The sequence below is a fragment of the Falco cherrug genome, chromosome 4, assembly GCF_023634085.1.
Source record: "Falco cherrug isolate bFalChe1 chromosome 4, bFalChe1.pri, whole genome shotgun sequence".
Taxonomy (NCBI): Eukaryota; Metazoa; Chordata; class Aves; order Falconiformes; family Falconidae; genus Falco; species Falco cherrug.
In genome coordinates, this window is record NC_073700.1 from 31,401,045 (window position 1) to 31,426,339 (window position 25,295).

General features: G+C 39.5%; 2 protein-coding genes across 9 annotated transcripts in view; one reads left to right on the forward strand and one right to left on the reverse strand.

Moving 5' to 3' along the window:
* C4H7orf50 (chromosome 4 C7orf50 homolog) overlaps positions 1 to 25,295 on the forward strand; it is a 135,780-nt gene that overhangs the window by 34,222 nt on the left and 76,263 nt on the right. For 3 of the 5 annotated variants that reach the window (XM_055709274.1, XM_055709275.1, XM_055709276.1), the window contains 2 exons: positions 19,456 to 19,503; positions 21,529 to 21,621. The exons of 1 other annotated variant lie outside the window; for it this stretch is intronic. In XM_055709274.1, the coding sequence (XP_055565249.1) occupies positions 19,456 to 19,503; positions 21,529 to 21,621 (141 nt within the window). The remainder of the gene's footprint in view (positions 1 to 19,455; positions 19,504 to 21,528; positions 21,622 to 25,295) is intronic. One more of the 5 variants, XM_055709277.1, reaches the window with a different exon arrangement.
* The window catches only part of GPR146 (G protein-coupled receptor 146), a 57,068-nt gene continuing 39,652 nt past the window's right edge, over positions 7,880 to 25,295 (reverse strand). For 3 of the 4 annotated variants that reach the window (XM_027803942.2, XM_027803941.2, XM_027803940.2), the window contains one exon: positions 7,880 to 12,699. In XM_027803942.2, coding sequence (XP_027659743.1) covers positions 11,651 to 12,655 — 1,005 coding nt within the window. In that variant the 5' untranslated portion in view covers positions 12,656 to 12,699 and the 3' untranslated portion in view covers positions 7,880 to 11,650. Of the gene's footprint in view, positions 12,700 to 15,383; positions 16,765 to 25,295 lie in introns of all 4 variants that reach the window. The other variant, XM_005438206.4, reaches the window with a different exon arrangement.

Below are 25,295 nucleotides of genomic sequence, written 5' to 3' on the forward strand. Positions count from 1 at the left end.
TTTGTCATACGAGGATGGAAACCTGTATTAAGCTTCATTATTCAGTGGTATTTTTATCATACTCTGAATCAGGAGCAAGTAGCACATTACAATTTCAGAATGTGTACATAGATTCAGAGAATATCAGAAAGTACACCTATTTTACAGGTAGAGAAACTTAGCTACTGAGTAATGTATTCTTCTAAGTTGATGGAATAAATCAAAAGCCAGGGAAGAAAAAGAGGTTAGAAAATTGAGGTTTCCCAGTTCTGTATTCTTTATTCTGTTTAGACCATACTGATTCCCACCTTGATAGCTGCAATTCTGCCTCATCTATGGAAACAGACAAAAGTTAGTCTTAACAGCTGTATGGTGTGGTTTTGGCAGCAGCTCGCTGTGCTGTTATTGTCACAGTTAATGCATTACTAAAAGGAAAGCAAGATATTGCTGTTGTGTGACCAGCTGTGTCTTTTCTTAAACAATAAAACAGGTTAATTTGCTTAAGTGATTATAGGATACTAGTCATATGAAAACAGTGGCCAACAGACTCATGTTTAGTTGTATAAATGTTTTATAAAACTGCAAAACATGGTGATTAAGTGACTGTTTGAGATGATGCATAATTTCACTGTTTTTATTAGTGATTTATGTTTCTATGAGCACGTTAGCAACAAAAGGAGGGCTAAGGAGAATCTCCATCTTTTATTGGATGCAGGGGGATACATAGTGACAAAGGATGAGGAAAAGGTTGAGGTACTTAGTATCTTTTTTGCCTCAGTCTTTAATAGTTTAAAGACCAGTTGTTCTCCAGGTACCCAGCCCCCTGAGCTGGAAGACGGGCAGGGAGCAGGATCAAGTCCCCATAATCCAAGGGGAAAAGGTCAGTGACCTGCTACGCCACTTAGAGACACACAAGTCTTGGGATCCACCCAAGGGTGCTGCGGGAGCTGGCGGAGGAGCTCGCCCAGCCACTCCATCATTTACCAGCAGCCCTGGCTACCTCGAACCCTGGGTTCAGCTGTGGCCCCTCACTGCTAGGGGGATGTGGAGGGGCTGGAGCGTGTCCAGAGCCGGGCAGGGGCTGGGGAAGGGGCTGGGGCACAAGCCCTGTGGGGAGCGGCTGGGGGAGCTGGGGGGGGTCAGCCTGGAGAGCAGGGGGCTCGGGGGGGACCTGATCGCTCCCTCCAGCTGCCTGACAGGGGCTGTGGGCAGGGGGGGTCGGTCTCTCCGCCCAGGGAACAAGCGACAAGGCAAGAGCAAACGGCCTCGGGCTGTGCCAGGGGAGGTTTAGGTTGGAAATTGAGAAAAATGTCTTCACTGAAAGGGCTGTCAAGCATTGGCGCAGGCTGCCCATGGAAGTGGTGGAGTCACCGTCCCTGGAGGATTTAAAAGATGTGCAGATGTGGCACTTAGAGACACAGTATAGTGGTGGGCTTGGCAGTGTTAAGGGTTGGACTTGATGATCTTGAAGGTATTTTCCAACCTGAATAATTCTATGATTCTGTGATTTCTTAGTGATTAGTATGTATTAGTATACATGCTCTCAGTAGAAATGGTTTATGTATGATAATGATGTTCCGGATAGGGTGGAGGCAAGAAAGGTAGAAGTTGCAGAAGTTAAATAGCTGTGAGATGCTGTGACAATATTTAAAGATTGGCTGATAACACATACAGTTCCACTAGCCACCTACAGTGTGCTGTGGTGGGCAAAACTCTTGGTTACGCTTTATTGTTCCTATGGCAAAATAAATATATCCAGTACTGAGTGACATGTTATTTTAAAGAAGGCAGATGTTGGCCACTTTTTTTGACCAAAACCAATAATTTCTCTGAACTGACCCCTATTACTGATATGTTTAGCAGAGTACAGAACCCTGACAGCAGGTTTAGTTTGAAGTGAAGCCTGTTTCTCTCATACGCATGTATGCCAGATGAGAGAAACTTCTCTGTGTTCTCTGACAAACACTGTTTGATACTTCTGGCTTGTGAGATGCTGAACCCATGGAGACTTCAGTCTTTTTACTCTCTGGCTTGAAGCAGATCTATCCAGTAAAGTATTATGGAGATAGTGATTCTTTTTTCCTCACCTTCCTTCTGAATCGCTGTGATTAGCTGGTAGCAAGACTCACAACACTCATTTGAGCAGTAGAGCTCTTGTTTGCTTGGTGCGGCATCAAATAGCCACAGTCATCAAGGGCAGATACCAAAGGCTGCAGTGAGCTTGCAGTTAGGCTAAGAATTGGACAAGTCTGTTCTAGGGTAGTGCTTATTGTTAGGGAGCTAATCCTGCGTGAGAAGCCTGAAGTCTGTTCTTAGATTATGCTGTTGTCTTCTGCTCTTGATTAACATCTTTCTTGCCTTTTTGATTTAATGTTATTATGAAAACTGTCCCTGTGTAGTATGATATGATTGGTTTTGAATATTAAATGGCTGTTATTGCTCATTCCCCAGTGTATTATGATGAAAAGCAATTGCTGTGTTACTGGAATTTCAAAACATAGTCTACATTTTTTCTTAAAGATATTTTTCATAAATTACCATGTATTTCCATCTTAATTTTTTCTCTAGTGTTATTATGTAACAACCCCCACCACCACAACCTTGAGTGTGGGATATTAGCCACAGTTAGTCCAAGATTGCTTTGTCTCTATTCAAGGGCTGAAATTCTATATTGGAAGCTTTTATTGGTGGCTTTTTAGCACCTTAAGGCCACTTGTATTAATGAAATAACTAATTTCATAGGAGCATCTATTCTAAGGCTTCTGTTATATTGATGCACAGTACCCAGTCACTCCATAAAACTGTTCTTGTGAAAGACTTTGCTTTTAATTTTCTGTATATTTAGTCTTTTTCTACTTGACAGCAAGGAAATTTGTCTCCTTGATTAAAACACCATGGAACATTAGGCCTTTGAATTAAAGGAGAAAAAAAACCCAACAACAAACCAACCAAAACCCAAAAGCATGGAACCTGTACATATAACCAAGAATTGCTAGCTTGAAGAAAGTTAAAGGAATTTTAAAACTTGCATGGCTTTATTGCATTCCCTGCATGTGTGATTTTGGGAATTTTTTGAGTGTGTTGTGGGGTTTTTTATTGTTATTAAATGGAATTCAGATGCATATGCTCATTTGTAAGGTACATGGAGCTATGTGAATTTGTAAAATTTTATAGTCTTACTGCCTCTACTTGGATAGGGTTAAAAATGCACAATTTGGAGATGTGTACACATAAGCATTGATATTAATAATTACCTATGCCTCAGAGGCTGGTCATAAGTCAACATTTCTTCCTTTTATTCTAGAACAGCCATGCTCTGCACTGCCTTCACATCTTGCTTGCTCATGATTCATTATTAGTGAATATTTTTATATTGGTTTATTTGGGCATTGTTTTTAATGTAAGTTGTTTCGTAAACAGTACATTACTATTATTACTACTATACAGTAATGTTTCTATCAATCACAAAATAAATTCCTCAGTATGGGTAGATCACCTACATAACTCAGGTATGAGAGCTCAAAAATTGCCTGTATTTCCAAATAGTACTCTTCTTCTATTCAAGGGTGGAAAAAACTTTTTCTAATGGCAAGTTTTATAGGAGAGCTGGTCTCTGCATAGCACTGCAGGTGCTAAAATGATTATTTAATTGCACATAGGCTGACCTGAAAAATTTCAGAAACTTCTGTATTACGGGATCTGTCATTGTGAACTAGTAAAACCGTAACTAAATTAGAAAGAATTACAGTGCTCTGGAGCTGAATGGGAATGGCACTTCCTTTGATCTTTGAGCATCTTGTCAACCACAATGACTAGTACCAGATGTTTCTTACATTGCTTTATGAAACATATGCTTTTTAAATAAATATTTTTCTTGTGAATAATCAGACCTAATAGCCTGGCTAAATGTCCTTCTGTTAGGTTCAAAACCAAAATTAACTATTGTTGAGATCTGTTTCTTGCAACAGAATTTTCTCTTAAATGCCTCATCTTCACTGCAGCAGTTTGATATAGAAATTATGCTTAATTTGGTTTCTTCTTACAAATACTTGCAGTAATACCCTTAGTGCCTGCAGACAGGACCAGCTAGTACAAATCTGTGTTTAACCAGAAACTGGGAATGTTTCAGGTTTTTTCCTAATGATTAACTTAAATCCTTTAATTAGTTTTACTGATCTTACGGCTTTTGGGAACTGCTAGAGTATTCTGCTAGTGACCACCAGATGGAGTTTCTGAAACAGCTTTGGTAACCTAATACCGGAATTAATTTCAAAATTATTTTCAAAGGTTTTGGAGATTAGTTAAGAAACACTTGTGGAAATTCTGCTAGCTTCAAGATAAATTTTAGCTTGAATTTGCGAATGTTGTTGCTAAAATTAAGCTTTTCAATTAATTTTGTAATTGGTAGTTGTATTGGGTTTGCATGGCAAGATTTTGGTAGCAGGTGCTATGGGGTGCCTTCTGTGAGAAGCTGCTAGAACTTTCCCCTGTGGCCAACAGAGCCAATGCCAGCCGGCTCAGAGACGGACCTGCCGCTGGCCAAGGCTGAGCTCATCAGTGACAGTGGTGGTGCCTCTGGGATAATGCATTTAAGAAGGGGAAAACCACACAAAACTGTTTGATTGCAGCCAGAGAGGGGAGTTGAGAGTATGTGAGAGCAGTGGCCCTGCAGCCCCCGGGGCAGCGCAGGAGGAGGCAGGGGGGCTCCAGGTGTCGGAGCAGGGATTCCCTGGCAGCCCGAGGGAAGCCCATGGAGAGGCAGGCTGTGCCCCCAGCCCGTGGAGGTTAACGGGGGGGTGGGTGGGGGGGGTGGGCAGATCCCCACCTGCAGCCCATGGAGGACCTCGTGCCGGAGCAGGTGGGTGCTCGAAGGAGGCTGTGACCCCATGGGAAGCCTACGCTGGAGCAGCTCCTGGCAGGACCCGTGGGCTCATGGAGAGAGGCCCAGGCTGGAGCAGGGCAGGTTTGCTGGCCGGGCTTGTGACCCTGCGGGGGCCCAGGCTGGAGCAGCCTGTTCCTGAAGGGCTGCACCCCACGGATGGGACCCAGGCTGGGGCAGGGGAAGGGTGTGAGGACCCTCCCCCTGAGGAGGAAGGAGCAGCAGAGACAAGGAGTGATGAGCTAACTGCAACCCCCATTCCCCGTTCCCCTGTACCACTGGCAGGGAGCAGGGAGAGAAAACAGGGTGAAGCTGAGCCTGGGAAGAAGGGAGGGATGGGAGGAAGGTGCTTTAATATTTGTTTGTATTTCTCTTTACCCTACTCTGATTTGATTGGCAATAAATTAAACTAATTTCCCTGAGTCGCTGTCTATTTTGCCCATGACAGTAACTGGTCAGTGATCTTGCCCTGTCCTTACCTCAACCCATGAGCCTTTTGTTGTATTTTCTCTCAGCTGTTAAGCTGAGGAGGGGAGTGACAGAGTGGCTTTGGTGGGCACCTGGAGTCCAGCCAGGGTCAACCCACCACAGTAATGCATAGAACTTCTATCAATATCAGTGAGACTTGTGATAAACCCACTTTAATATAGGAGATGAATTCTTTGCTTTTGAAGGTTAACTTTATCCAGAGTTGAGCATTTTTTCTGCATTTTTATAGCAGAATTATTCTACTGTTAGGCAATATACTTGCAGGTACACTTCCTGCAAGATGTTTCCATGTCAATCTGTTTCTCCATTAGTCCTCTCTCCAGACATCTGAGTTGGGAGTATTTATTCTGCTGCTTATTTATCTTTTCCTATAATGCATCATCAAGTACTTTTAAACTAGATAAAATGGATTCTCTTTCTGGCAATAAATCTTGTTTGTTTTAAAAGAACTTCTGGTAGGAAGTATTTTTAAAAAAATGTATTTGTATATTCATAAATGGTCTGATAATCTAGTATTTAAAAAATATTTTACTGTCCTGAATTGCAATAATAAAAGAATTCTGCCGGCTGTAGGCTGTGAATGATTTTGACCATATTTGTGACTCCTAATTAGAAGTGGAGTATAAGGAAATAACATGGACTTCCAAGGCAGGGAAAGGACTTGGTGTGAAGAAAGTGGAATGACAGAGTAGATAATAAATCCTCTTCTCTCCTGATGGAAAAAGAACGTATTCAGCGTATGTCAAAGTGTTTTGGTATATAATGGAAAGCTAAAGGAAATACAACAGAGGAATCATTTCACACTTCAAATCTGTTGCCATGGCAGTCTACACAGCTGGTTTTGTATGTTTACATTGCTTTCACTTGGAAAAGGTATTGCATGAGATAGCTAAGAAATACACAAGGTTTTGCTTACTAAGAAACTGCAAAACTTAATCTTGGAGCATATGTTTCAGCTTCATTGGTGTGTTGAGCGCTTTGCCTCAGTTTCTGCAGCTGTACAAGTCAGTAGTTCTCAAAGTCCCCAGCTAACAGCAAAACTGAGAGCAGCACTTGGCCAGATTTTGCTTTTGTTTTCTCTTACCAGTGCTGTGCTGCTGCAGTACAGCTCATGAGAAGGGTTTCAGCTTTCATCTGTAATGAGCAGTGATAAATGGGGTTTTAGCTGTTTACATATCCTGAGCACAAAAACAATTTAACTGAGTCTTAGTTAAAAAAAAAAAAATTACTTCCCTTTTGAGTTTTCTGGTAATGGTGTATTTTTTTTTGCAGCCTTGGAGCCTACTTTTCTATTATATGCTACTTAAATGCATGCTTTCTGTGACTGCTGCAAAATGTGGTTGTCTTCAGTGAAATCTCTTTGTATTGACAGAAAAGGGCAGATTCTGATGCTATGTTGGCCTGGTTGCACTAGTATAAACTTACTGACTTGGTTGTACCTGATCAACTGTTTTTACTTAAATTTATGTAGAAGTTCAATCTTTGCAAGCCTGTAGGCCTGTTAATTTGCTGCTTAGTAACTGGCTTGGTTCTCATTTAAGATCCTTCAAGTCTCTGTTGTATAAAAGTGGTTTTACTAATCTTGATGAGAAACAGCCTTTTTATGTATGATGGTTGTATCTTAAAGCTCTGATGAAGGAAGCATCAGAAAATCACGACTACTTAGAGATGCTGGTTTTCCTATTACAGTAACAGACAGTACTCTTTAAACCATTGTATGGAAGTAAGGGGATCTTGTCAAAGCTTGGTATTTGACTAAATGATATTGCAACTTCCAACAGTTGCTGTTTTCATTTATTTCTGAGACTTAACACTTAAAAGTGCCTGGGACTAAGTTTTTTCCTTTAAGAAATTCACCAATAACCATTTAAAATAGTTTGCTTTTACTTACTGTCTTCCTGCACTTTACAAAGAATTTACAGGGAACAGATTAATAACTTTTGAAGTATAGCCAGGAAAATGTTTTCATGTATGTGGGGTAAAGTCATGGATACCTGGTGAGTGATCTTTTGGTTATATGCAGTGGTTACTGCAATAAATATATTATGAAGCATGCTATATTCTTAAAGCTTGACTTTGGGATGCCAAAGGTACAGGTTATTATGCTATGTTGCTCTGCTATCCAAGAGAACTTCTGCAGGAAGCTGATTTCTGAGGTCTCATTTGTGGCAGCACAAAGGAGAGGAAGTGAGAAGGCAATGGCCAATGCATGCATTAATCACCAGCCTTGTACTTCTGTGGTGCAATGTTACTCTATTCTATTAGTTGCAGGTTTCTTTATGCTGAAAAAACCTGAGGGGTGTGTGTGCCTTTTTGCTTTCATTCTCAGCTAACTTCCCACTAATGAATAATGAGATTTTAATGATGTTGAAATTATGGCCTGGAAAATCTGGTAACTTAACATGTCTGATTTGACATCCAAATCATGCAATTTGTTATGTTTTGATTCAGTGAAGCAACACAAGTTTAATCTTGTCTACAATGTTTTCATCAAGGCCAAAAAAAAAAATCACACATCTCACTGACCAGATATACTTTTAACACCATTTATTGAGAATGTATTATGAGTCAATAGTTCCTTTCTGAAGCTTTGTGGATAGTCCATTTCTGTATATTTCCATTTCACATAATATTGGAGGCCACATCTCTTCATTTTAACAGAACCAGAAATTTTCCAGGGGTTGATCACTTTCTTTAATTAATGGAAATTATGTCTTCAGAGATCAACTCAGTTTGATTCTCAAATGGGAACTTTTGAAACTAGGACCTCTACTAGGTTAGTCAAGGACATGTCTTGAGCTAGCTATATTAATGATTCAAGCAGAAGCAGAGCACAACATTGTTGTTAGTTCATTGATTTGACTTAGGCAGTTTAGCAAGAGGGCTCTAAGCCATAGAACAATTCAAATATTAAGTTTAATTTTGTGAGAAAATAACACTGTTAATAATGGCACTTAACTAGTGCTTACTTTCTAGTATACAGTATATACATACAGCAACATACAGTACACCTTACTATGCAGAGGTTTACATTTATATGACACTTTAAGAAATAATTTAATAAATTCTTTGCAAATTCTTTTTACATCAGTAGGCTGATTTTTATCTTGCATATATACAGTATTTTATTCATATTTATTTGAATGAAAAATAGATAAGCCTCTATTTACAGTAATCAGAATCCTTCAGGTATGTGAAATGCAAAGGCTCCGTTCTGGAGAACTTCGTATCTTAAAGATTTGTCCATTAAAATTAGTCTATATTTATGATACCATGTATTTCCTTAAGTATTTTACTGCACTTGCTTATCAGCTGTTGTTTATATAAATATTGCAAAGTTCTTGCTGTTTGGGATACTGCTTTTCAACAGATACCATATGATGGCGCTGTAATTAAGTTCAGAATTTCCTTAAAAGAATAGCAGTCAGGCAGCTCCATGGCAGTTTCTTTGAGGCAATTGATACATCAAGTTAACTCCTAAAAACAGTTGAGTGGGTATCAGTAATTTTCATTAAATTATGGAAGTTGTTTGTCTATATTATTGCTATCAAATCTAGTATATTATCAAGAATACACACAAACATACTTAACTCTGCTGCAATAAAGATTAGGAAAAAATAATTGAGACTTCAAGGGTAAATTATATAAAAACTTATTCTTTATCTCTTAAATAGCAGCTTCCATTTTATGACATGAATCCATTTGTAATGTCAGATCATTGAATAAGATATTGGTCATCGTGAAGGAGTCACTTTAATGAAGTAAATGGAAGTTGTGAATGGTACCAAGTATATGAGACCAAACATAGACGGAAACTGAAGAGCAAAATGAAAATTAACTAGTGCAGAGAAGTGAGAAAGAAGAAGAAAATTAAGAGCCATGATCTGAGATGGGGCATTTAACATGGAGAGAAAGGAACAGAAACAAATGTGATGGTCCTCTTATGACAGAAAGTAAGACTTCTTAGGATAAGGGGGAAATAGAAGTAGGGGAAGCAACATTGAAGTTAGAACTGCACTTAATGTTGCCTGCTAAGCCACACCATTCTGGCACTGTCCCAGTTCTGGAAGCCTCTATTCACACCAGATAAGCCAGTTCCTGCCTGCTGGAATTTTTCCTGCATAATGAGACAGAATTTCTTTAACAGATTTTACATGAGAGATTTAATGTGGTGTGCATTAGGAAATCGAAGTTTCCTCAGATGGGAAGAAAAGCAGTCTATTTGCTTGACAGTTGTAAGAAAAGATTTCTTAAGTGCTTCTGTATGGAAGTAAGCTTGAATGCTGAAGATGTGTAGAAATTCATAGAAAACCTCTCAAGGGGGGGAAAAACCAATCAAAGCAGCCGGTATCATGTCAGCATAGAGGCACTATAAATTAGTGCGTGAACTGGACACAATGATAAAAAGGCAGGCTTCATTCCTTAACATTGTTTTCATCAACAGGCTGAAACTATGAAGTAAATTGATGTAGTTGTGCTGGATAGTTTTTGTGTGGAGAAAACACCATAGAAATAGATTAATTACTGTATGGGGTTTAAAGGTTAAAAAAATTCAATAAAATATGAAATGCTATTTTAAAAAGTTACAATCAATGGAGAGGCTTCCACCAGGATGTTGGTAACTTGAGAGGCTTGTATATGAAGAAGACAAGCAAAGATGGCTATGAGAAGAAATTTGAATAACATTGAAGAGAAGGAAAAATAACTCAAAAGGCTGTTCCTTACCTGCTTTCCACTTAGAACTTAAGCCTGTCTCTATGCTGACAAATTAGGACCAATTACCAGATGAGATTGTGCTATAAGCAATGGAAAAGGTTCAGTTCTGGTTTTGCTCCATGTTTTTTCTGTACCAGAGGCTTGAAAAGCCGCATTTTTTGAATAGTCATGGAATCTGAGTTGTGTTGTGACAGACTAAGCAACAAAATGATTCTGCTGTGTTGCAGAGTGAGGGACAAAAGTGTCTTGCTGCCCCAAAACTTATCTGGGAGAGTATCACTTTAACTTCTACCCACCTCTGTCATCAATAATACAACAGCAGCATAGGAACAGGTAGTTCTTGGGTCAAGTTTTTGTAGCTTACTGTTGTGGGTAACTTGCTTCCTGCAGCATGTCTGTTTCTTACATATTTCATATACTCAGTAAAATTTGGCAACATGGATTGGATTTCTTCATCCCCACTGTGAAATACAGAAACTATACTTTTACTGCGTTTTCTAGAATCATGCTGGGAGGCACTCCATTTCTGAGAGGTCAGCAAAAAGCTGATGCTGACTGGAATTCCTTTATATTACTCCCATTTAAAAAATTCTGTGTGTTGAGGGGATTTGTATGGTTTCCAAACCTCCAATGATGCCCTAGATTAGAGATTTATTTGTTGCAAACGTATCCCTTGAAAATACAAAATGTTAATCATAAACATATTTATTTTTAAGATAATTACTCTTGTTACATGAACATATGTGGACCATAACACTTAGCCAGACAATCTTTACTAGTTAAATTTTGGTTTAACTTTGTAAACCACTGTGTCCTTCATTTTAATATCTGGAACAAACGTATCTCAGTTCCCTTAGAATTGGTTAATAAGTATTTCTGAATTCTTGAAATGTTTTAGGATGCAAACAAAGCACTGTAAAACTAAACCACATTTTTGTTAATTTTTCTATCTAGAAAAAGATCCATTTACCATAAATGTTAAAACTTAGGTTAGTTTGTGTGCAAAAAATTCTGAAAATGGTATATTAAGCTTCTTTTAAAGGGGATTCAATGACAGAGAAAGAAATTAAATAATTTATCATTAACATTTACTATTTGGACAAGTATAATTGGATAATATGATCTTTAGTAAAGATCATTGTATCATCTTCATTGAAAAATGCTATTTACTTCATTAAGGATAGCACTATTACTTCTTTGTACAGAGAATAAGGTAATACCTTTTTCTATGCAAGATACAAGGTGCTGTGTCTTCAGTCAAGACTTCAATAAACTGCTTAGTGATTTCTTCAGACAGGAGTATTAGTTACGAGACAGAGTTTATGCATTGTAACCAAATCAGTGCACTGGAAGTATTAGATGTCACAGGTATTACAGCACATAGACCAGAGTCTCCCAAGATTTCAGCAAACAATTAACTATTTGAAAACTAAGACTGTTTCATTTAATTGTAATGGAAAGCTCCTTCTAGCCTCTTGGTTGGGACTCTCACAGTAATGATTCTGAGTGCCAACACAGCAGTATCACAGTCCCAATACTGGTATGCTAAGTACTGCAGTAACAGAGCACCAGAGGGTTTCTTCACACCTACGTCATGACTTGCTGTACTACTGTGCGTTCGTGAGAACACCCTTGATTCCCACAGTGTATCTTTTTAAGCAAACGTCGTAATTTGTTGGGAAAGTTTTTGTTAATGTATCTGTAGAGCAGAGGCATTACAAAGCTGCTTGAGAAAGCCAAGAATTTTGCTAAAATCTTGGTAAAATGCAATATTCGACTGTAATTGTCATCTGCAATTCTTCCTTGTGCATTAGTAAATGTGCTTACCAAAAGAGTAACATAATAGGGTGTCCATAATGTGAACTGTGTACAGACTGTGGCAATCAAAAGCCTGTGCACTGATGGATCTAATCGTCCAGTGTCTTGATCCAGTGGTGTAGCCTCTTTGCGTATTCGCAAGATTAGTACAAGTGCATACAGTACAGCAATAGCAGGTACCACATACCCAATAAAGACCATAATGGCATCTGCTGCTTCTTTGTTCTGCATCTTGGAACATTCAATTATTTTAGTGGATACGTGATTGCAGACGTAGAACAGGAGAGATGAAAAACTTGTAAGCATGGCACCACCCCATATGAATCCACAAACATGTTTGGTGTTGTACACACTTGACATGTAAGTTCTAGGTAGCGCACGTTCAATGTAGTAGTCCAGACTGAGTAATGTAGTAGAGTACATGGTAACTAAAGATGAGACGTTGAATAAAATAAGTAAGGTAATATAAACTTCATTGTTAGAATTCCAGATGGCCCATTTTGTGTTGGCAAGACCTAGAAGGTACATCGGTGCCAGAGCATTGATGATGAGACCAGCAATGGCAATGTTGACAAAGTAAACATCTGGCATAGTCATAGTAGCTTTGTTGTAGAGATTCACTAGGACCAGCAAGCCATTGTAACAAAGGCCAATTGGGAAACATATGATGAGGTAGAGTAGGGAGAAGACTGAAAGCACAAGGTGAAAGTCATGGCAGAGATGCTGGTCCTCACTGTTCTCAGTACTGTTGTTTAAGGCTTCACAGCGCCACATAGTGATTTTAGCTTTTGTGTCTTCTCTGCTGATTACCAGCTTTTCTGTAGAGAGAGAAAGTATTGTTGAAATACTACATTACATTTCACTTAATGTAATATGAAGAAAACATTTTAAGGATAGAGATTATATGTGTCATGTAATGGATCAATTTAAGGTCAGTGACTGAAATGCCTTTTGATCTTGTTAGTTTAGAAGAAAGTCATTTGTGAGTCAGAATTTCGAGACTACTAAATGTTCTGAAGTTCTAATTTAAATGAAATTACTGGCAAATGAGTTGATACAGGACACAACAGAAGTAAATAATAAACTGTATCTTTACAGTAAGTACTGATGTAGTATGAAGATTGCTACCTTTTTTTACATTATTAAACAGTACCTTTTATGTAGTTAATAGTATATCAGGGTAGCTGCTGAAGAATTGAGGGATATAAGCCGAAGCACAAATCTTAGCAATAAGATGGAGAATAGAGTTCTCTAACATGTTAAATAAGCTTTCTCTTGAAAAGGTAGTTTGTTAGGAGGCATGTCCAAGGCAGTATGGTAGATGTATAACTGGATCACTGATAAAATTCACAATGACTAGAGGAAACTGGGAAATGAGGTGAAGGGATTTTTTTATGGGTCAGGTTGTATTCAGACTTCCAACCTATAAGCTTTTAGTTCTGAAAAAACAATGGACCTCTGTAGTCTAGGGAACTTAATATCAGGGCAGGCTGGTTTTCCAAAAAGGCAAGAATTAGCTATCATTTCCTCTCAAAATAGCTTGAATGCTTTAAAAAGTATCCTAGTATCAATAGTCATTGTCCAGCTAGCTTTGCTTTATCATGAATAAAAAGACATTTTAACTGAAATCAGTGAATTTCAAAGCAATCATGAAAAGTTGCTTTCCAAAATCCAGAAATAAGAAATAATCTCTAAAGTCCAACTCAAAACATCCACAGCCATAAAATCATGGTGGTTATTCCTGCCAGCCCATTTCTAGGGGAAAGCATAGAATTTATGCAGCAGGTGAATTCTATGTCACATGTACCCTGACACTGTCAGATATCAGCGTTTTGTGTGCTTCCCTTTTAGCATGTATAGGAAAGTGCAAGTACATGTACCTGCACTCTTTCCAGAGGGAACAAGATTTAATCAAATGCACAATAAACACTGTGCAATTAAAATGAATGTTACTAGACAACATGCTATAGTCCATGAACCATATGGCTAAATTATACAGTATGGGTTTTATAAGCATATGGATATGTGGTTGCATCGCTCTAGTGCTAATCCTTTGACACTTCACCATAGTACAGAATTTGTTCCAGAATCATGTCAACTTCCTTTTTTTTTTTTATTTCCCATTGCAGTTGTTTTGTGTGCATTTTTTTCTAAATACCATAGCCTGTGCCAGAAATCAGACTAAAAATACAGTAATTTTAGCCGGGCAAACGAATTTTTATTCCATGGTCATATGCTGGATTTCTCAGAGGAGTGACTTCTGTGGCAGCAACACAAGATGCAGTTCGGTTGTTTTCAAAGCTTTCACCTTCATAGAAAAACTTATTTTTCATTTGTACTCTTATGCAATAATATAGCTAAAGAACTGATTTGAGAAAACAAAGTGTAGTATCTTTATGCTGTCTTTCAATCCTCATACTATTTTTGAGCACTAAAACCAACGCCGTTTACTTTCAGGAAGCATCTGTTAAGTTTTTAAGAGAGAAAAAGAAAAGCTGTTTTGCACAGTTGAAGGCAACCAAAGTTACATCTCATTGAACTGTTATGACTTGATTCAACCAAAGCAGCAGACTGGAACTAGATATTGCAAATATATGCATTACGGTGAGTGCAGGGGTGACTAAGCACAGGCATGGCTACAATCATGTAATTCCATTATGCAGGTTTATCCTTAAGCATGGAGCTTTGATTACTCCAGACTGAATTACATCAGCCACAGAATACTTGCCTGTATACTGCCTCAGAAGATCAACAATCCTTGCTGCCATGCTTTGTATTTTATAGAGCTGGGGGATGTCTGGTTTCACAAGTGTTTTTAGTAATTACCCCTTTTTTCTTTATGCCCTCTAACTGCAGTTAAATAAGACAATTCTACTTTAATGAAAGAAATGGTAGGCAATTCATTATGTTAAATAGTAATCTTATGATTACAAAACTTACCTCCAAAATGAGCAAAAATAAAATCCGCAATAAAAATATTTTCTGAAGAAATGTTGTTGACTTCTAAATTGCTAGATGAGGTATTTTTGCCACTATTGTAGAAATCGCCCATCTTTAATTGTCACTTACCTGTGAAGGCGCTGAACCTGTTTGCTGTGTAGTACAGGCCCAGCTCAGCATTTCTTACACAGCCGTGTCTTTTGTCATTTAAAGGCAGTTTTGTCTCCACAGACCACGTCTGGGTAAGTCCTTACGATGCTTTGGATGCAGCAGTTTTACTCCATCAATCTAAACCAACCCCCTCTCCAGTCAGAAGCAGTTTTGCAGTCCCAGGCTGACTGTTGTGTAAGTGAGTGCTGCAGTCCTCTTGTTTACTGTGGCCTGATTCAGCCTTCCCTCATGCTTCCCCTGGTCTGGTCTGCTTTTATACTTTTATCATATTGAAAACTAAAATCAGAACTTAAAACGTAGAAGGAAAGAGCATCCTGCCAGCCGCCGCTCGCCCTTCTGCCTGCCTTTCCCACGGCCCCAACCTCAGCAGCACTGCTGTAAAGCCTCTTACCTTTAATTCACGTTTTACATTTCTCCGTGTTGCCGGATCCCCATGCATTTGATAAGCAGCATTTCCGAGGAAGGAAGCCGGCTGCAAAGCCTGGTCTTGTTTCTCTTTGAAAACATGGTGATCCCCTCTCACCAGCTCCCGGGCAGCGTGCTACTGTGCGTGCCTGCCTGCCCTGCACTTGTTTTTCCTCTATAAGTTACTCACAAGTTTCTGCTTGGGTTGGCAGGCGGCAGGCCCCTCCCTTTCCCTGTTTACAGCCAGTTTCAAGAAGTGAGAGGCTGTGCTCAGAGGGGAGCGAGCTGTTGGATCCAGCTCAGTTTAGTCTCTGGGTTTCAGATTTGCTACTTAAAATATACGGACTGCTGGAGCATGTACATTTGTTATGGTATTGTCATCTGCGCTGAGGTTCTCTGGGGACGTTGGAGAGGCTGTTCTATTCCCTGCCAGCGCAATCAACAGCTCTGGTTCAAGAGCATGGGTTTTATTTTTAACGTGGGATAGGAATATGTAGCTTTGAGGTTTCATTTTTATAGGCCATACATCCTAAACAATCAGTATTTTAAAATTACTGTACTGTGAAGAGCACAGGTGCTTGTGCTGCTTGCAAAGGTGAACTAGCTTGTAATACAAGCTTGTAATAAAAAGTCAGAGGAAAAGTTTCTGAGCATTTACTTTGAACTTGGAGATTGTTTTGGTGTTGTGAAAAAGCATTGTGAGAGCCTCACTTTGTGATGGTATTATGGATTCCACTCTGTTTCCTTTTTTGAAAAGTTGATTGTTCTTGAGAATATTTGCATGTCACTTGCAATTAATGGGTTTGAGTGTGTATATTCTCTACACCTTTAAGATGGATCATTACTTGAGTTTTGGAACTGTAGGCTGATAAATTATCTCATACTGAATTTTGTACTATGGCTGTTCTGTTGTTTAGTTCATCAGTCTAAAGAGTTTCCATATAAATCTATTATCTGATATCACCAACCAAAACAGAGAGCTCTGCCTCACTTCTTACATTTAGAGATTCTGAGGCTTTATTCCATTGCAAATAAACACCAATGAAAAAGCTTTTAATTAAAAATTAAGCGTTTATGGAATAAATACCAGAGAAACCTTAAAAATGGTTACTCAGTTTGTGTTGAGTTATTCTGACTGCAGTTTGGTTTTTTTTAGGCAAAGTCTGTGCTTCTTAGTTTGTATTTAACAATTCATTATGGATATGGTAAAAGCACTGCAACTCCCAAATGGCAGAAAATTCCTACATTCCTATTTGATACATAGTCCACAGTCAGAACTGGGTGTGTGTGCTATAGCTGTGTTACAAACTGTGGTGTCAAGTCTTTGCTGCCTCAAAACTTTAGAAGGGCTTTAATCACTAAGTTCACTGGGGAAACAGCAAAATAAGAAAGGTATTAGGGTAGAAGTAGTTCTAGAGTTCTGATACTTGGCTAAAAGCCAATTTCTTTACACGCTATAAAAGTTGAAGGTGGTTTTATTTAGATAAAAATTTGCATGAGGTATTTAAGAAAAAATTATTACGACACTGCACAAAAAGTTAAGAGCACTTAGTAGCAGAGATTTTTTTAAAGGTGGTGCATAAAATGGACTTTAATGAGAAAAAATGAAGTGCTGTTTAGTTCTAGTATAGAGTCCATAGCTGCAGTCAGTTTTTTCAGACATTTTCATTCATAATGCAGCACTAAGTTGTGGAGCAGGTTGGTGAACAGTTTAAAGCATGACCCTTATATGCTCTGCTTATTTTATTTGACTTAAAAAACCCCAAACCCTTTATCCAGCTGTATCTTTTGCTCTGCACATTTTTTTTGTTTAGACAGTAAATGATTTGTCTACTTGCTCTGTTATCATCTGTATGTGAAATAGCTCTTATCTAGATTATCTAATCTCTGAATATGTGTTTTCACAAGCTGTAATATCATTATAAACCATATATAGCTAAGGAAGCTGTTGCCAACAAGCTAAGTCTCTAAATAGGACTAAGACTCCTGCCTTCAAGTCTTCTGGAGTTCCCACAGGATCTCTTAATTCCTAGAGAGGCTGAACCCCAAGGGTACTGCATAGGGGAAGACTCAGCGCTGCATAGAGCTTTGCTGGAGAGCAGGACCAAGAAAAGTGAAGAGCTTTTCCAGAAGTGTTGTGTATATGCATAAACCATGACTTAAATGGTTAGCTACTCATCAGGGTTTGAAAGGTGCTTTTTGAAAGCATCATGCTAAATATTACTTATGGATTAATTCTTAAAACTTTAAACAATAGATGATTGGTTTTTCTGGAGAATAGCATACCTGCAATTAGTTGTCCTCAAGGGGAACACGCTGAACTCTCAAGTGTGAGAGAATCAAGTGTTACACTGCTGTTACCTCTCAGTCTGGGTACCATGACATATTTTTAGGCTTACTAGCTTATATACATACCTTAGGGATTAACAGAAGATTTGTTGGGTGGATGGATATACAGAAAAATAAAACTAGATGGCCCAGGTTAGATGTGAGGGGAAAAAAATGCAGCAGTGCAGGCAGGTAGGTTTCAGAATATACTTTACTTATGCAGTTGCTGAGTTGCTGCTGTTTATAATATAATGATACAGCTCAGATAAAATGCTTTTAACATTAGTGGAGAAGAAAATCCTGCTTGATACTGGGTGCTGGGCTGAAAAACAGGCCCCTTCCAACCCTATCATTTATGTCTTTGTGGTGCAATCATTGACCAGTTTGGCGGGTGGTATGTTTATAATTGATATTGGTTCTGTTTTATTATGTAGTTAATTCAGTGCAATAAAATGTGAAAGAAGCCATGACTAAATAACAAGAATAATTGATATGAAGAAGCATTGAGTATAACCCTGTCTTGGATTTTTTTAAAAAAGAACAAATAAAAAAACCCAAGCATAGGTCAGTTGGAAGAGGGGTGTGTTTTTCTTTCTGTGGTAGCCCTGTCTGTCCTTAGTCCTGTGAGAGAGAGCATGGAACAAGGATTTTGCCAACCCGGCAAGTGAACTCATGGGAAGAGCAGGTTCTCAGCCTTTTAGTCCCACTGATTTCACTCTCATCATTAGGCTTACTGATGATTTGTTTTTCTGAACCCATTCCCTTTGCAGCATGAACTTGCTTTAGTAGCAAAGATAATTATTTTTTTTTAAAAAAAAGACCTTTGACTTGCACCACACAACTATTGGCCACGCCTGCTTAATTTTGTACAATTTGAGTGTTGTGAGCCCATTTCCAGCTTTATAGGTGGAATACTATATGGCCTCTTCTTGGTCCAGTGTTACTCTTTTAAGTGTTCCTTCTGACCAGAAATAAATGCTTAGATACATTTTCATGTGTGTTTTTTTTTTTTTAAACCCTTGTTTTTTCACATCTGTCTGGCCCATATTTTCCTCTTTTATTTCTCACTGATGACTCCATTACAATTAACGCTGCACTTTCCATCACTGTTTGCTCGTATGACACGTACATGGTACCGTATCAGACTTAGCACAGGGTTTCTAAGTATGATGCTCTTTCCCTTCTGACTTTTCTGTTACTTCCCCATAGGACATCTCAGGCTGTCTTAGGCATCTTGAATAAACAACAAAAACTGAATTCTTAAGAACTATAAGGGTGTGACTTTGTCACACATGGGATGAGTACAGACATACTTGTGCTTCTGGAATTGGTCTTCACATTTTGCTTTGAAGTTGCTCACTCTGCTTTTCCAGAAATTCTGAATATATGTTGTTTCAGAGCACTTCAAAGCTTAGTTTCTTCCTGTGGGCCCCGCTCTCACTTGCTAGGTGACTTTTTATTGTTCCACAGATGCTGGCAGCCGCTGTCACTTGTTTATTCTTTCATTCTCATAAGCACCATCTGTGTGGTAAGTCATCTATGTAGCAGATATCTGGTCATTCAGATCCCACTCATGCCACGATAATCTGCTGACTGCCCCATCCCTCTTGGCAACCTACTAAATAGATGCAATTTTTTTCCGTTTTAACCTTTTGCTTTCATTATTGCTATATATTATTCCATGTAGTATAAAACTTAACAATGTCAGCTGCATGCTTTTTTCTATTTAGATTGTTCATCTCTTTGGGAATCTGATTTTCTGTAAGGCCATGTCAGAAGTAAGTGTCTACAAATTGCTGTCACAGATCAGTAAGTGTCAACAAATGATGTCAGATGCTCCTTTGGTTTGGCAGAAAGAGGAAAATCTGTAACTTTTTCAAGATACACATCTTCTGTATATTAGGTTAGAACTGAAGAATTTTCTTCTGTCTTCAGAGCTCATAGAAGATTGGTCAAAATAACATGTATATCCATTAGAAATAAAAACTGCCAAAGGGTGTTTTTAAGAGATCATTAAATCTGGTAGAGAGTGGGAGCATGGTAGTTGTATGGAAGGTTGTAATAACCAAGTATTATGGGGTAGAAGAGGCAAATGAAATTCCTGTAAAATGGGGAGACAAGTTTTGTGGAGAGGAGATGGTCCAGCATCAGTGCCCATAAAGATTTGTGTGGAAGGAGTCCCATGTTCAGACACAGATGCTGTCTGCCAGGCACACCTGCCACTCCAGATAAATCCTCCTTTTTTATAATGTTTATTTCTTTGTAATAGAGCCTCTGTGGGAGTTAGGGTTGCTAATGATGCCCTCCTCATAGCTACACAGGGGGCTCTGCATGGGTTAACTCTAGAAAGTCAGTCATGTTTTGTTAACTTGTCTTAGAGTCCCAGTGTCAGATGAGTGTGACTGGTCTCCTGCTCCACCTCTTCCTGACTTAGCTTTATCACTGAATTCTGAAAAAGCATGTATATGGAAAATTTGACATCTTTTCTTTTTTAACATTTATGTGCAATGAGAAAGATTCACCATAGGGTGAACAGTCCAGCTTTTAATATATCATAGATGTGTGGTGGGTTAAGATTTCACTGCTGCAAAAAATGAAATATCTTGGTTTTGTGCAGTTTTAAAGATAGGGTATTCCATCAGGCAGAATGAATTTACGCAGTGGCTGCCTGTATTGGTCTACAAGCCTGAGCTGCCAGGGTTTCTGAAATGAGATCAAATTTTGAGATGTCGAAATATCTGCTAGGTAATACTTTTCTTAAAAAAATGAGTTATATGCAAAACAAACCCCCTGTAATTTATCTAGTATTCATACTTCCAGTAAGTTACGGTGTACTAAATAACAGGGATAATTAGAATGAATGTAGTATTAGAAAATAGGCTTCATAAGATGCTTCAAGTTCTGGATTTGTAAAGTTGGATTCAGGAAGTGGCAGATTTTAAGCATCAGCAGAGTAGACAGAGCCATTCAGAGCATGGAATACGAACAGCCAGTTAGCACTACTGCAGTTCTGGCCCATGTTTTCAGAGTTCTTGGAACCTGATTTTGATGCAGCTATCCTACTTTAAAACTCTGTGGCAACAGACCTAAATAAAATTCATTGTCAAGATGATGAAAATTGCTATATACATTCAGTTCTTAACTGGTTAAGTGAAAAAAATAGTTTAATAAATTTAACCCATGGCAGAATTTCCACTGTGCTTGTAACTGGTGAGCCACAGAAACCAAAAGACTTAATTAAAATGTACAATTTCAGTTTCTTGGAGAGCACACAAACCCATTAACTGTAGCAAATATTTTCATTCCATTTAAAACTGAATTTAAATTGCAGTTTCTTTTCATATGAAATACTTGAACTGAATGGATCTAACAAGGATTACATGAACTTTAGAAAGCATTCTTACTACCATGATGTTGATGTTCAGAGTAGCTGGGACTTGGTAGATTTGCATAGTAGATGCACTTTGTCCCACTGTTTTTAATGAATGTATTTAGTTAATTTTTTTCTTAAGGAATTGACTAGGTGGGCAATTTCATTTAAGGATCTTTCTTACATGATAGTCATGAATGTTTAACTATAGGGGTTTCCTCCCCCCCCAGTACATACAGACACTTAACATAAGTCAGTAAAGACTGATATTTTTTTGGGGGGGAAAAATGTTGGTGAAACTTGTATGTTCATTTTCTTAATGTAAAAATCATCAGATTGTGGAGATGAATTTAAAATTTTCTGCTGAGGCCTTTTTAAAAGTTAAGAAAATATAAAATTACAAAACAGTTCAATGGTGAATTTCCTTGTTTAGATCTCAGCGCAGACAGATCATTTGCACCTCTTACAAGACAGCAAGTGGCTAGATCTGTGCAGTTCTAGCATTTTGGAGTTGCTCAGGTTCCAGGTAAGGAATGTGTATGAACTGAACATTGTGCTTCTAGTCCACATAAATCAGTGTCACTTAGTAAAGAAGACAGATTCTTGCCAATCAAAATTAATGCAAATGATTGCTATTCCAGATATTGCAGACTGAAATTATCCCAGTGCAGAGCATCAAAGGTGCACCAACTCCACTGGAATTACTCTGAAAATGAGTTGGCAGGCTGGAAACAGCAGCTCTTACCTTAACCCACTGTTTGTTATATTCGCCCGTGCTTAGGACTTGTGACCGGGAACACTGCTGAAATTTGGCAATATGAAAACATTCCCTACAGATATTTTGCTGCCAGTTGCAAGGACTGACAGGAGGCACAGATGGTAGTTTTCCTGGAAACTATAATATAATGCAATTTCCTATTAGAAACATTGGTGAAAGCTGACGCAGTGACTTATCAAGACTCACTTTGTGTAGGAAACTCTTGTGAAACAGACTCAGACTGCAGGGACCAGTTTTCCAGTAAATGCAAAAATATTGACATAGTTCTTTCTCAGATAACATTTCTAAGAATGAGTATAACCCCACAGAGTCTGAAGGGGATAATCAGGCCTTGGCAGAATTGCACTAAGGCTGAAATGACTTCAAAATTTGTCACATCTGTTGGAGATAAACAGTTATCTTGCTGATAATTGTCAGCAAGTCTGAGAGATCTTGTTCTTGACACTCCTGTGGCTTCTAATTTCTATCTTGGTGAAGGAAATAGTATTTTCTGCCTGTCTCTTGGATGAACTTGCATATTTACTGATTGCATCTTACTCCATTTATAATGTCTGAATAAAATATTTTAATCTTACATTCTGAGAGGGCTAGTATAATATCAGTGCTGATCTAAGGGTGGTTATTATTAGACTGTAAGATTTGGAGTAGGCATTTTCATTTACCAGGGGCTTGAAATTAAGAGTCACCTTGCTGATGTGAATGGGTTCTGATTTGTCCATCTGCTGCTTGTCATGTGCCACTCCCGACTCCACTTTATCAGTGACAGGGTTTTTTTACCCCTTATTTATCACAATTTTCTGCCAATAATCTTGATTTCTTACAAGGCTGCCCATTGCACCTGTATGTATGGAATGACTCTTTCATCAAACTTGAAAAAGCCAGTAATAACCTTTAGCACTTTCTGTTCTACAATGCTAGCAAAGGGTTTGACAGGTTTAAGTATTTCATTATTTGATTTGAGTCCTTGGCCATACTTTCACAGGTGTGTGGGTGGGGATGCTTCCTTAGATACTATTTAACCTGTGAGTTTTTTCCAGCCCTGTGTGAGCCTGGGCAAATATTTCCAAGGGCAAAAAAACAAAAGTGATTTTGAGGGAAGAAATGTGCAAAGTAGCTTGAGACCTCTGTTAACCAGGACACTCTAAACTTAAATCTCCCATTACAAAAACCTCTGTGAAGTCACACCTTGAGTATGCCACCTGTAGCCACCTGTTACCCACATTCTGTCCAACCCACAGTATCTTGGGAAGCTATGGTTAGGATTTGCACAAATTCCTAGGAATACAGCCAAATAAATGATGTTGAAATAATAAATACTAGTGCTCACTAATTGCAGTGTATCTATTCACATGACATTCAGCAATTACTGTTTTGGGTTTTTTTTTTTAATTTGAACAGATTTTTTTAAGGATTTCTTGGTGTTCTTGATAGGCACACGCATTTAAAAAAAATACCTTGCAATCCTGATTTCAGCTGGGATAGAGTTAATTTTCTTCTTAGTAGCTGGTACAGTGCTGTGTTTTGATTTTAGTGTAAAAACAATGTTGATGGCACACTAATGTTTTTGGTTGTTGCTGGGTGGTGTTTGCACTAGGTCAAGGACTTCTCAGTTTCTAGGGCCTTGCCAGCAAGAGGGCTGGGAGGGGACACAGCTGGGTCGGCTGACCTGAACTGGCCAAAAAGGTATTCCATACCATATGATCTCATGCTTAGTATATAAACTGGGGTGTGTGTGGTGTGTGTGTTGGCTGGGGCCTGCTGAGCATTGCTTGGGACTGGCTGGGCATCAGCCAGTGGGTGGCAAGCAGTTGTATTGTGCATCACGTGTTTCCTGTTCCCCCTTCCTTTTGGATTTCATTCCTCACCCCTTCTCCCTCCTTTTCATTATAACTTATTATTATTGTTGTTTGGGATTAATTTTATTTCAATTATTGTTCTTATCTCAACCCTTGAGTTCCGTTCTGATGCTCCTCTGGCTAAGGGGGAGTAAGCAAGCAGCTTCATGGTACTGAATTATTGGCTGGGGTTAAACCATGAGACTTGCACACCACAGGAAGAAAGCACGACTTCCATAGCAGATTTTATTACTGCAGGAGCTGTATAGAGCCTTGATGTTTAAAACCGTATTGGGTTTGCATGGCAAGATCTTGGTAGCAGGTGCTATGGGGTGCCTTCTGTGAGAAGCTGCTAGAACTTTCCCCTGTGGCCAACAGAGCCAATGCCAGCCGGCTCAGAGACGGACCTGCCGCTGGCCAAGGCTGAGCTCATCAGTGACAGTGGTGGTGCCTCTGGGATAATGCATTTAAGAAGGGGAAAACCACACAAAACTGTTTGATTGCAGCCAGAGAGGGGAGTTGAGAGTATGTGAGAGCAGTGGCCCTGCAGCCCCCGGGGCAGCGCAGGAGGAGGCAGGGGGGCTCCAGGTGTCGGAGCAGGGATTCCCTGGCAGCCCGAGGGAAGCCCATGGAGAGGCAGGCTGTGCCCCCAGCCCGTGGAGGTTAACGGGGGGGTGGGTGGGGGGGTGGGCAGATCCCCACCTGCAGCCCATGGAGGACCTCGTGCCGGAGCAGGTGGGTGCTCGAAGGAGGCTGTGACCCCATGGGAAGCCTACGCTGGAGCAGCTCCTGGCAGGACCCGTGGGCTCATGGAGAGAGGCCCAGGCTGGAGCAGGTTTGCTGGCCGGGCTTGTGACCCCGCGGGGGCCCAGGCTGGAGCAGCCTGTTCCTGAAGGGCTGCACCCCACGGATGGGACCCAGGCTGGGGCAGGGGAAGGGTGTGAGGACCCTCCCCCTGAGGAGGAAGGAGCAGCAGAGACAAGGAGTGATGAGCTGACTGCAACCCCCATTCCCCTGTACCACTGGCAGGGAGCAGGGAGAGAAAACAGGGTGAAGCTGAGCCTGGGAAGAAGGGAGGGATGGGAGGAAGGTGCTTTAATATTTGTTTGTATTTCTCTTTACCCTACTCTGATTTGATTGGCAATAAATTAAACTAATTTCCCTGAGTCGCTGTCTGTTTTGCCCATGACAGTAACTGGTCAGTGATCTTGCCCTGTCCTTACCTCAACCCATGAGCCTTTTGTCGTATTTTCTCTCAGCTGTTAAGCTGAGGAGGGGAGTGACAGAGTGGCTTTGGTGGGCACCTGGAGTCCAGCCAGGGTCAACCCACCACAAAAATAAATTTTTAATCTGCTTCCCCCTGTGCTAATGGGTGGAAACCTGAGGAGTAATAAGTTTGTCCCAGAGATGGTTTCTTAGCAATTATTGATAAATGGTTGTTTTTACATAGCCGAGACAGAGAGAGGGTGCATACCAACAGTAAACCACAGTTTGTAGGGAGTGTGCTGGAGCCTTCTAGCTTATCTTGACTTAAATAAGCCTTCCATGTTTTTGCTGTTGTGGAAAATATGCAGAATATTCTGATGA